The 12926-nt window shown below is 44.7% G+C and overlaps 1 protein-coding gene across 2 annotated transcripts in view; it reads left to right on the plus strand.

Moving 5' to 3' along the window:
• UROS (uroporphyrinogen III synthase) overlaps window positions 1-12926 on the plus strand; it is a 64672-nt gene that overhangs the window by 1166 nt on the left and 50580 nt on the right. The window contains exons 2-5 of one of the 2 annotated variants that reach the window (XM_083149531.1): window positions 1669-1746; window positions 2988-3071; window positions 4112-4208; window positions 10516-10590. In XM_083149531.1, the coding sequence (XP_083005657.1) occupies window positions 1684-1746; window positions 2988-3071; window positions 4112-4208; window positions 10516-10590 (319 nt within the window). In that variant the 5' untranslated portion in view covers window positions 1669-1683. The remainder of the gene's footprint in view (window positions 1-1668; window positions 1747-2987; window positions 3072-4111; window positions 4209-10515; window positions 10591-12926) is intronic. The other variant, XM_083149532.1, reaches the window with a different exon arrangement.

Here is a 12926-nt window from a genome sequence, read left to right on the forward strand (position 1 = left end):
GGGCCCCTACCTAGTGGCAGCATAGTGGTCAGTGACACCTATTGCAGTCAATAGCACCCCTTCATGCTTCCGCCTGAAAAGGATGTGGCCTGATGGGAAGACCCCCACTGTATCTGTGGGACATGACCTTGTCAGATACCCACGATTACCTCACACTGAGGGTGTACACAGTATCACCAGAGATGCTGGGCTGTCCCCAGAGACTAATGTCTGCAATGCCAATGCCTTGTAGTGACAGGAGCTGGTTGCTGCAAGATAATGTCACACTGCAGCACCCGACTCCTATCACTACAGGGGAGCCTGCATTTTGGTGTTATCCGTGTGGAGGGTGAAATCTGGGTATGGCCTGCACCACCACTGTGATGCCTTTGTGTGACCTTACACACCCATTCACACCCAGTCATGGGAACCAATGGACAGAAAGAAAACATTCCCCTTCTGCAGTCTTGTGCAGTCTCTACACATGCCTCCATACAGTGAATGGCTGCCAGCCCTCTTGTTGGTACATAGCTCCAGCCATCCACCAATCCGCATACTGCCAGCCTCTCACTGTCTGGCTGCAGGCTGGGAGGCAGGTAGAGAGTGCTGCTTGGCTATTCTGATTGTGTGGCCACCACCTGCCCCTGTTCTAAGGCCCCTTCGGCACTGAGGGGCAGATTTATTAAGCTCGGTGAAGTGATAAAGTGTCTGGTTTTTATCACCGGCCAATCAGCTCCTACCTGTGAAGTTACAGGCTTGGTTTGAAAAATGACAGTTAGGAGCTGATTGGCCTGTGATAAAAACCAGACACTTTATCACTTCCCCGAGCTTAATAAATCTGCCACTGTGTCTCCTGATTTTACCCCCAGGAATGTTGGGTGGTATGTCTGGGTAACCCTCAGTTTACCCAGAATGTCCGATGATATCACACCGCCAAGGACAGTGAAGTTGCATCCAAGGATGCAGACCCTGGCTTTAGCACACCCAGAAAGCTGGGCCGGTTCGATCCCTGAAGCCACTTCAAATGCCAGCAGCATGTCATTCATGTCATACCTCCCATCATTTGGGTCCCTTAAATAGAAACCCTTGAGAGTGGTAGAAAAAGGCTGCGGCCTGTGATGGAGGGGCGTGGTCTCCCATCCAGGGGGCGTGGTCTCAGATAGTGCTGGGATGGCAAGCCACGCCCCAGTTTATGTCATTACGGGGATATGCCCAGAGCTTAATCCACTAATCAGCGAGTGACAGGGGGACTTCTAACTACAGTACCGCTCCCCCACCACCACAGTTGCCCCAATACCAGGACTGTCCTGAGAATATAGGGACAGTTGAGCATGCTGTGACTTTTGGGCACTGTGACCAACATTGCAAAAACAGATCTGCAAATATCGGAGCTTTCTGAATGTCTCTGAATCAGGCCCATAGGGAAGTGATGGGTGTATGTTACAACTACTGGCCATCAGACCTGTCTCTGTCATGCTGTAGGGTGATGAATGTCCTGTTTGTGTGTAATCTAATGGTAGCAGCGTTCTGTACCTTATCACTGGGGAGCTGCCCCTCCTGTCCCTGGTTTATCCTATCTCACCAGGCCGCCAGTAACGGCTTATGTCCCATGTAAGCAGTGGATCGCTGCAGAGTGTTTGCATGGCCACATGCTGCCGGCTGTAACACTGTCATCCTTGTTGTTTTCAGATCTCCTCCAAGACAATGAAAATCTTGTTACTTAAAGACCCCAAAAATAGCGATGTTGCTTCAGACCCCTATGTCCAGGTGAGTAAGTACTGTCACTGCTTAACTGCAGGAACCTTTAATGTTCATTGCACTGATAGTTAGGCTAGCTTTGAAAATAGATTTTCATCTGTGCCCAATCGGGAAGCTAATTGGAATACTTTTTATTACGAGACCTGGGGATCCTTTCTCCCACCTGAGTTGTTTCATCGACAATAGTCAGAGATTAGACTTCTTTCTGTTTAATAAATAGCCCCATAAATGTTTAGGATACCTACAACGGAGGCTGGTATTTTGTGTCGATAAAATACACTACTGCGATTTGACCCAATTCGAATGGATCAGGCTGATAAATCAGACCAAATAGCATGTGTCTGACACCCCAGTTCCTCTTTTTCTACATGTCCGTCGTTAACATTACATTAATTTTCTTTCTCTAGGCTTTAGAAATGAATAAAAACAGTACAATTATCAGATCCAGTGAAGATGATGTACATAATAGGGGTTGTAGTACTTCAGTGTCTGCATAGACTGTATGGCGTATAACCGCTGTCGCTGTAACGTGTTTCTAGGACATATGTTACACTCTCTATGATGTGCTGTGATTGGGTCCCATTACGTTTTTTTTTGCATAATTTAGGAGATTATTCTGGTTCACTCCTTCTGGCAAATTCCTTCTTAGATGGACAAAACCATGTGAACTGCAGAGGGGTAGAAGTAACATGCAGATAAAGTTAGATTTTGGTGTTTTATTGTTTCTGTGCAAGGTAAATACTGGCTGCTTTATTTTTACACTGCAATATAGATATCAGTTTCAAGTACCACCCCCCACCCAAATCTAAAGGTGCATACACACTGTACAATTTTTTTTTTACCAATGTCATTGAAAGACATTTCCCTTGAACCCAGTTGTCCTGGACGAAAGATGTTGACGAAAGACAATAAGATCTAGCTACTGTTTTTAGGCTGTTTTTGAAAGATGTCCAAATTGAGCTGCATGCACAGTTGACAAACAACCTTGATGAACAACTGGCGGGTATGCTCATCATCATTCACCATTCGTTGCAAACGCACTGAAAGATATTTTGACCAATTTCGTTCAGAATGGCCGAGATGAAAGGAATTGGTCAATAAAATTGTACAGTGTGTATGCACCTTAACTCTCTCTGCACATGTTACATCAGCCCCACCTGCAGTGCATATGGTTTTGTCCATTAGAGAGTGATTGTGCCTTTCCGAGTGAATCAGAATAACCCCCTTAATGTCTTGACTTTCCTTCCTAGGAGTTCTCATCATACGGATTTCAAGCAACGCTAATCCCTGTGTTATCCTTTAACTTTGTGTCCCTGGAGCAGCTATATGACAAGGTATACCCTTTCCTCCTCCTATTACTGATCTTACAGTAACTTCCTGCTTACATAAGATGTCAGGCGCTGGGTGAAGCCTGTTATAATTACGGTTGTCATGGTAATATACTTGTAAGTTGAATTTATTTTTACAGAATTTAATTAATTATATATATTTTTAAAATGTTGCTAAATTAAGTCCAATAATTTATAATAGATACATTTTAGGATGTAATAAGACTCTCCGCTAGCCTCCAAACTTTCAAGCGTTCCCTGAAAACTCACCTCTTCAGGCGAGCCTATCATATTTAAGTTCTACACGCATAACCCTCTGAGGCACTTATTTATTATATAGCTTCCCTTCTGGACTTGTAACTTGTTGGGACTGCTATGCTATTACTGGTATCTGTCCTTGTGTTTCCCTCCTATATACCTTTAGATTGTAAGCTAGCAGCAGGGCCCTCTAACCCCCAAGTCTGTCTGTTACCCAGTTTGTTTTATCACTGTTTACTATTGTAAAGCGCAACGGAATCTGCTGCGCTATATAAGAAACTATAAATAAATAATGCCTGATTAAGGGTTCCAGCCACCCTGGGCTAACAGGATCTCCTCTTCCTGGGGACCCTGCCACTTACTGCCCTAACAGTGCTGGCAATGGCGGCAGTGGCATCAATCATAGCTTCAGTGGTGGAGTCACAGTATCTCCTCTTCCCAGCATCCCTGCCTCAGTGACGCCGGTAATACCTACCGGAACCGCTGCTCCAACAGTTCCCACGGAGATCTCACAAGACCTTGCTCGACCCCCAACTCCAGAGGCACCAGGAAGCGTTCCCATCCCAGCGCAATCTATTGTGCCGACGCTGCACCCCCCCCCCAAGGAACCAGCACTCCAGAGTTAGTGTTTAGTGGCAGACGTGAGTGTTAAGGTTAGGCTGCAGACGGGAAGGTTTGGGACAGTTCAGCCCTCAATATTTTCATGTGCATGAGTGTCGACCAATCACACCACGCCCTTGTATTTGCATTTCTCTGCTGACACGCCTCTCTGTGTCTCCGTACAACAGCTGTCTCATCCCGACCACTATGAGGGTCTTATATTCACCAGCCCGAGAGCAGTGGAAGCCGTCAGACTGTGCCTGGAGGAGCCCGGCAATAGAGAAGGTCAGTAAGATCTAGAGAAGAATTGTTCTATATGGGGAACTGATCTCCCCAATACTGTATGACCATTCTCTAGCCAGACATGTTCTTTTATTACCGGACTCTTCTATTTAACATTTGTTAACAGTCTGCAGATTTAATTACAACATGGGAATCCAATCCATATTTAATTAAGGCTGGAATCATCAATAATCCTTGTTCTTTGTTGGTTTATATTTAATTTCAGATGGGAAAATAAGTGTCCTGTCCTGTCCTGGAAGTAGTTAGAAATTGGAACCTGCGTTACTTACCAGCATATACATTGTTTGTTTTGCTGACATTTGTAATGTTGACATGAGCATGTCGACAGTGTCATAATCAGGGACTCATTGGGGCTGTACTGTAGTTTAACCCAGGTATCCCTGCTAGAAAAAGGGGAGTGGCCACATTTTTTGGGGGTGTGGCTTCATGACACTCCCCCATCTCTATCCTTGCCTGATGAGCAGAGCATTGGGAATCAGAGCTGTTTGATTCAGAGACCCAGAAAACAAAATGATATTTGAGCGCTGATTTGATAATATAAAACACTGCAGCTGTTGCCTAAGGGGAATTACCAAACCCCTTAATAAAACCGGACAAGACAAAAACAAGATGGTACAGCGCTGTGCAAAATATTCATTTATTTTTTATTAAAAAGACATAATGATTTATGTATATACTTTCATATATTAAACAATCTGGCCAACATTGGGACAGACAAGACTTACACACATAAAATAAAAATAGAAAGGGCTGTTTTTTTGTTTCCCTTTTGACAACTCCTCATTAGTATCAATGTTAGTTGGTTAGTAGCAGCATGCAGTTAGATCAATTTTCCTTTGTTTATAACCGGTTATTAAAGGTTCAATAATACTATGTGCACATATTTAAGGTTTTGATACTCAAGTGAACATCCAGGTAAAACAACAGGGATCCTGCTTGCAGTCCAGAACAATCCTCTCCGACCGCTAGTGCACTTCAATGCGGTCTTATCAGAGACTGGAGTCACTTGTTCTGTCAGTTGGCAGCTTCCTTCCTTGGTCCTCCTTAAGAAACCCCTTTGAAAATCATGTTCCCCGCCTGGGGTGTCGCTGTCTGCTGTGGTGTTTCTAGCACAGGTCTGGTTTGCATATGAGTGCTGATCTACAGACCACACTGTGCTAGAAGCACTGCAGCAGACAGCGACACCACAGGCAGGGAAGAGGGACTGCATGGGTTTTCGAAGACAGTGGGTGCTAGAATGAACACTAGGTTTGTGCGTTTCTGTACATGTGCAAACCCCAACAGCGAACGACCGCAGCGAGTTACACACTCGCCGGGCCATATGCAGCGTAAAGGGTGGGACAGGGGCGGACGTCGGTTGGGATCACCCATAGGAATGCCCAGCGCCGATGCCTGCCGGGGACGGGTGGCACATGCAAATAGAAGCCCGTTTTCACTGATTTCTATTTTCAAAGACGGGAGAAATTACACATCCCGTTGCATGGTACCGAGGGAAATTGGGGTGGGGGGAGGGGGCGGGGGTATTGGTTGGAGGGAGAGGAAGTATTGTGATCACCATGCAATTAAATTACTTCTCAGTGTTCCTAGGATGGGTTCATATCAGTGCCCCTGTCCAGGAGATTTGCCAATAGTACATCATAGCAAATAAGTAAAAATAAGTATTTCCCTTAATGCTGGACTTGGCTCATTAGGGAGAGATGCTATCAGGTTGTCTACATGACAATTAGTCAGTGTTGTGAATTGAGACAATCTGCATGACGTTCCCAGCGTATGGTGGGATTATTACTTGGCAGACACCCTATCTAATGACCATATATTACAGTAAATTGGCCGTGTTAATGTGATGTTCCCTAAATACTGGAAGTGCTTCTCTGGCATCTAATCTCAGCTCTCAGTGATGGGCCAATCCTTATTGCTCTCCCCGGGATTGTAAATCAGTCATCCCGAATGCCTGTAAATTGTAATTGTTCTCAAACGGCCCAGGGGGGTTTTGTTTGTAGCTCAAGAACATGATAAACTTTTGGTGCCAAAAGTTGTGGTTTTTTTTACACTATAAATTCCAACTGCCAACTGCTAACCAGTGCACTGCAGTCATTCATTCCACCCGTGTACGATGGTCAGACGAGCAATGCAACACACATGTGTGCAATGGACACAGATTTACTTATTTTTACCAGAGGTGGTAGTTTATGAAGCCCGTGGCATTTAAAGAAACTCTTCTACTATTGAAGGTGCAGGTTCTAACTAGGGGGGTTATTCTAGTCCATTCTTTCTGACAAAATCCTTCTTAGATGGACAAAACCATGTGCACTGCGGGTGGGGCAGATGTAACTTGTGCAGAGAGAATTAGATTTGGGTGGGGTTTTTCTTCAAAGTGAGATCTATATTGAAGTGTAAAATCATGCAGTCAGTATTTTCCCTGCACAGAAACAAAATAACTCACCCAAATCTAATTCTCTCTGCACATGTTACATCTGCCCCCCTGCAGTGCACATGGTTTTGTCCATCTAAGAAGGATTTTGTCAGAAAGAATGAACTAGAATAAACCCCTAGATGAGTTCCGCTGCACAATGGGGGGTGGGGGGGTGTCCTTGGCTTTTGTAGGCTGTTACAGGATTATAGAACGCATTGGGGGAAAATGACTAAGCAAAACACAGTAGGAATTGCCGTATTTGTATTTGGGAACGTCTTCGTATTTTTGAAATTTACTAATGTGAAAGTAGATTAGTATTTTGGTTTTTTTACGGCCGATACTACCACTCGTATTCGTATTCCTGTAGTTATACGAATAAATACACCATCGAAAGAATAGGACTTGTGATTTACATTTACTCCCATGTTAATTTGAAATTTACTAACCATTCCTATGTAGAAATACATACGTATACTAGGTGTAAATTGGCACAAATCGTTAAAAAATACGACTGAAAAATACTCCATGAATTCCAGGCGTATTTCACATTTTCAATATTTTCACATGTGAAATTACTCAGATATTAGAAGTTTTCATTGCGGGCTGTCGGATACCTGATGTCCTTACACACGTATCGATGAAGACGGCAGTGTCAGAGTTGTCTTACCATCAGCGAGGGGCCATGTGCAAAAGAATTCACTGGGAGAATTCAGCCAATGAGCGTCCGGCCGGTCTTTTCAATATGTTTTCAAATACAGCAGCGCTTCCCGCCCGGCATATAGTGCTACAAGCTCACAGCCGCAGCTGCCCGGATCCCCGCTGCCTGGACCCCGCAGCCGCTCCCCGGATCAGTGCCGTCTTTCCCATTGGGGTGGGCCTGTAAATCCTTGGGCCCCTGGGCAACTGCCCATTAAGCCCAATGGGAAAGACGGCACTGGCCGGTGTCATGAAACATCAGCAGCAGCATGTGCAGGTACCTCAGAGGCTGCATATTCCTCGTTAGAACCTGGACGCATTGGCGGAAGATGTGCTTATACAGATGTTTCGGTTTCATTGTACCTACATTCTCCGTCTGCATGATTGCATTACACTGGGGCAACATCATGCAATGTGCCGCTCATGCGATGTGTTAGGCCTACACAAACTCCTGACAGTTATTGAGGATGGAGAAGACCGTGCGCCTACATTGGAATTAGTACCATCTGCCAACAGATGGAGTACAGAGTGTGGGTGGCAGGTTACGCATCACTTGTTACAGGCTACCTTCACTGACAACCAAAACCATTATGTGTGTTTAAAAATCATTTTTTTTAAAGTGTTTATATGATGCAAGAAAACAAAAAACTTGTAAGTAACATTTCACATGGAATGTTCATAAGGGCAAACAATCCTACCGTTGACCATAGCAACATCCCTTGTGACCATCAAAGGTCTAAGTTCAAAAGTCCCCACTTAATTTTGATCTATTGTACATCTTACTTTGTACATTCTCGATGTTCGCAGCTTACCGATCCCCATATTGTAACACATTTATGTCACATGGCAGCTACTGTAATTGCAGCACGTTTACCATACGTTAATAACTATAATGTGGGGGGACCCTCATCTATTAGCGCAGTTGTCCAGAGCTTGCTTAGCGATGGTGCATGGTGATATTTCCAATAAGCCTGCGATGTCAACTTCTAATTAAAGATAACAGTGTTTTGTTTTCAATTATAGTGTCCCACTTAAGGAATTATTGTAAATTAACCTCCTTGGAAAATTTAATATTGCCGTCTAATTTAGATTTTTAATTAGGCCTTTGATTTTAGCTTGAAAAATCGCACTCCATTACAATTTTAATCATTACTAATATGTTGTACGGGGTTATTAGAACTCTCGCACAAAATTAGCTGCTGTCTTTTTTTTTTTTTATGCTTCCCTCCCCCCCGCCTTAATAGCCAATGAAAGCATTAATTCTGCATATGGGAAACGGCACCTTGGATAATGAAATTAGGAGAGGAGAGAATGTACCGTATCTGTAATATCATGGATGGCAAAATTAACTGTCACTAACACGCCAGGATTAAGAGTCACTCGATTTCTGCAGAAATAACTACGACTATTGAACCATGCAAATCTAAACTAAAGGTGCCCATACAATAACATGATATGGCCCATTTTTCACACGATTTCCAGCCACCCGGAGCCAATCATTGGGGGGCAGCGGGTGAGGGGATAGCAAACAGTGAGCAGCAAGCATATAGTTGGCAGTGAGCAGCAGCGGGTAGCTGCAGAAGGGCAGCGTCGAGCAGCCGTGCGAGTGGTGCTAGAGGCGTAGAGAGGGGGGTTAGTGGGTGCTTTTTACCCGGGCCCGGAACTGCTGGAGGGTCCTGGGTCCCACTCCTCCCTCCCCCATTGCAGGAAGCTGGGCAGTGGGGAGAGAGATGACAGGCTGCAGAGCTGGAGAGAGAGGCAGGGGCAGCACCAGCCTGTCCTCTCTCTCCCTCTTGTTTATTATATTTTTTTCACAAGGGTGTATCCACGCCCCCCTCCTGGAGGCCCTTCCATTTTACCTGGGGCCGGACGACCTGTCGGCGCCCCTGGGTGGTGCTGCCACATGGTGCGCCCACAGTGCAAATGTGCTGTGGGTAAGACACCATTGGCCTTAAGTGACTCTAAGGTTTTTTACTAAGCCTTGGAGCTAAAAAAAAAGTGGATGAAGATAAAATACCAACCAACCAGCTCTTAACTGTCATTTTTGAAACTACACGTCAACACCCCGGAATCAAGGACATTGTTGAAAGACTAAATAAAACCAAAACTTTCAGAATGTCCCCTGTTTCAGCGAAACTACGACAAGATTGTGAAAATAGGCCTGTTTATATTGTGTACCTATAGAGCTCTGGGATCAATGGCATCATTAATGGGTACTGTGCACACAGTCCCCTTGGTCTAGGGGGGCTCACACCGTACTTCCTGCACCCATTTCTTCTATACTTAGCTTTCCAGGGTCCAGTGTCAGCAGAGCTGCAAAATCACCGGGAGAACGTTCACGGTGCCGTTTCCTCAGACACCTGTGCATGCGCACTAGTACTAGACATGCACTAGTAGACTCTGGTGCTGTGTCAGTCTACTACACAGCACCAGAGTCTACTACTGCTCAGAGCGGAGCTATTGGCTAGAGAGGAGGGAGGGGCCCCCAGACACAGGCTGTATGCAGGCCCCCTTCTCTATTGGTGCACTCCTGACTGGGATACATGTTCTTATAGTACCCAGAGGACAGTTATAGAACTTTTAGAAGTTGCCCATAGCAACTAATCCGCTTTTAACGATCGTTTATTAAGTGCACTCTATAAAAAGTTATAGTCTCCCCTCATATGGAATGTTGGTGTCTTCCACTGGCGTAAGTGTAGCTCCGCAGACCCCGCGGTGGCTTGGAGTCGCTAGGCATGTTTGGGCGCAGAAGCTATTGTTACAGCCCCTGCCGCCACCGCATCTGGTGCTGCAGTGCCGTCCCACCGGGACCAGCAGATCCTTCTGTCTGCTGCAGTACCGGCGCTCCTCCTGAAAGAAAGTCAGTTGCATGAATTTGGATCTCGTATACTTTCTATACTGAACTGCACTAACAACATAACATGCTTTATGCGTGTAAATATGTTCATTAAGAACGTTACATGTTTCTTCTACTGGCAGATGTCATTATTTTGTGGCTTTTAGTTTGCTTCTTACCCACCAAAGACTATGGATTATATTTTAAATCCCAACAAAATCCGCTACACATTTATTTTCCGCTGACAGCCCTTTTTGTTTTTTTTACGATGGTGGTAATGCTGTAGGTTCTGTGTCACACCTGGTTTCCCCATTGCTTATTTATCTTGTGTCTCGTTTCTCTAGACTGGGAACATTCTCTAAAAGCTCAATGGAATTCTAAGTGCATCTACGTGGTTGGAAAAGCTACTGCTGCTCTGGGTAAGTACTGTGGTGCGACTACTGTACATGGCTCAGCACCAATGGCGTAACAATGGCACTGCAGCACAAGCAGCGGCTTGGGGGAGCCGGCGATGCGGAGGTGCCTGGTCTCTGCAGACTTCAATGGGTCTAACTGTCCATATGGAATCTTCTGAAACTGTCCCTCCAAAAATGAGGTCCTACTGGGGAATATCGCTACCTGAAAGATACAGATTCCAGGTAGCTATATATATATATATATATATATATATATATATATATAGGTACGGTATTCAATCAAGTAACATGAAAGAAGACTGGAGGCGGCACTCTCAGTAAAAAAGGTAACGGTGTATTAAATCATCCAAAATATCAAAAACACAGTGAAAAAGAACACAGTGAAAAACGTGTCAGCATTTTGTGTCGACCGTTTCGGAGCATTCGCTCCTTCCTCAAGACTGCTGGCTGTGCAGTAACTCTCAAACAAACATAATGTGCAGAAAACAACAGACATAAAGAACAACTCAGTTTAAATAGTAAAACACACTTACGTGATGTAGGACCCGTGTTGCAGGGAGGATGCAGCTTCCGGCTGCGTGTACACGTGACAGCTGACGTTGAGCCGCCCGTTGTCTAGGTGACCGGCCGGCGTCTGCTTCCCTCTGCTGACGGGAAGAGTGAAGGGACAATCTCTGTGTGCTTAGTGGTCTGTAGCGCGTACAGAGAAAAACACAGAGTTAGTGATGCCGTGTATAAGAAAAAGGGGCAGTAATTGGTATAATGATATAAGTGCGTTATTATAAAAGATTAAAATAGGGGACCCACTACATGCGGATACAACCTGTGTGTGATTCTTGTATGTTAATCACGTTAGTGTGTTTACACATAGGTATATATATGACAGCACTGCTATAAATGCATTATTATCTGGTTGCTGTCAGTTCTATTATTACACATACATTTTACACATACATATTCAACAGTGTAGTAAATTGCAAGGGTACATCGTTAGTTTGGTGCATATAAACATATGTACGGTATGCATATATTAGCATATATTAGCATACTCCATTTTTAAAGGGTTCCTAGGTCTACACCAGTCGACACACGTGTCAATTATGACCGGGACCAATTACTTTAATGTTTTAGAATAGTAGACCTACTGACCACAATTAGAAGGGTGTAGGATCTATAAAACGAGCTATTTAAAGACATCTTGAAAAGATGCATTATAGAAATATATTTAAAGAAGTTTTCTCATTTAGACCATGAGGTGCTACTGAATTTAAAACATGAATCCAGTGAGTTTCACGTTGGAGGAGAGTTTTGAGCCTATTGCCGCCTCGAACAGGTGGGGGGACATGTTCAACTATTTGGTGTCTCAAATCGGCCAGTGAATGTTGGTGGGCCTTAAAGTGGCGGGCCACCGGCTGGTCGATATCTTTACCAGCCAGACAATTTTTAATGGCTGACCGGTGGGCCGTTGCTCGGTCTCGGAAGGGTCGGCTAGTTTGGCCAACATATATAAGTGCACACGGGCACTTAATAATGTATACCACATAGGCCGTGGTGCAGGTGACAACCTGTTTGATTTTATAACGGCGACCAGTTTTGGGATGAGTGAACTCCGGGCCCGTGTCCATGTGACTACATGCGGTGCATGTTGGACACCTGTAACATCCTGGGGCTTTGACCTGGGTATTACTGGGGACGATTGGAGTGAGATTCGTTTTTACCACCAGGTCTCGTATATTTCGTCCTCTTTTAAAGCTGGGCATTAGAGAGGTCTTTGAAAAGCATGGGAGGTCTCGATCACTAGTGACCAATGGCCACGTGGCTCTTAAGACCCGTGGTAGGGCCGCACTGGTGGATGAGAAAGTGGTCACAAGGGGTATACGCTTGCTGGTATCTTTTTTACTATTACTGGATAGTAATTGATTTCTGGGTATGTTGAGTACCTCCTGTTTTTGTTTGTTGAGTACTCTATAGTCATACCCACGTTCCAAGAATTTTGTGATAACCACATTGAGGGCCTCGTCTAATTGGTCATGGTCGCTGGTAATCCGCGCAATGCGCAGCATCTGGGACCGCGGTAGGCCCTTCTTCAGACTTGGCGCATGGTGGCTGCCATGGTGAAGAAGGGTGTTGCGGTCCGTTGGTTTTGTGAAAACCGTAGTTTGAATTTTACCCTCCATCAGGTGTATAGACACATCAAGATAATTAATTATTGAGGGATGGCATTGCATTGTTAATTTAATAGGGTTGTCAAGAGCATTAATGTTGTTAACAAGTGTAATGAGAGCCTCCTTACTGTCATCCCAAATCAACAATAAATCGTCGATGTATCGACAATAAAA

This window comes from Crinia signifera, chromosome 6 (assembly GCF_055691185.1).
Source record: "Crinia signifera chromosome 6, ASM5569118v1, whole genome shotgun sequence".
Lineage (NCBI taxonomy): Eukaryota > Metazoa > Chordata > Amphibia > Anura > Myobatrachidae > Crinia > Crinia signifera.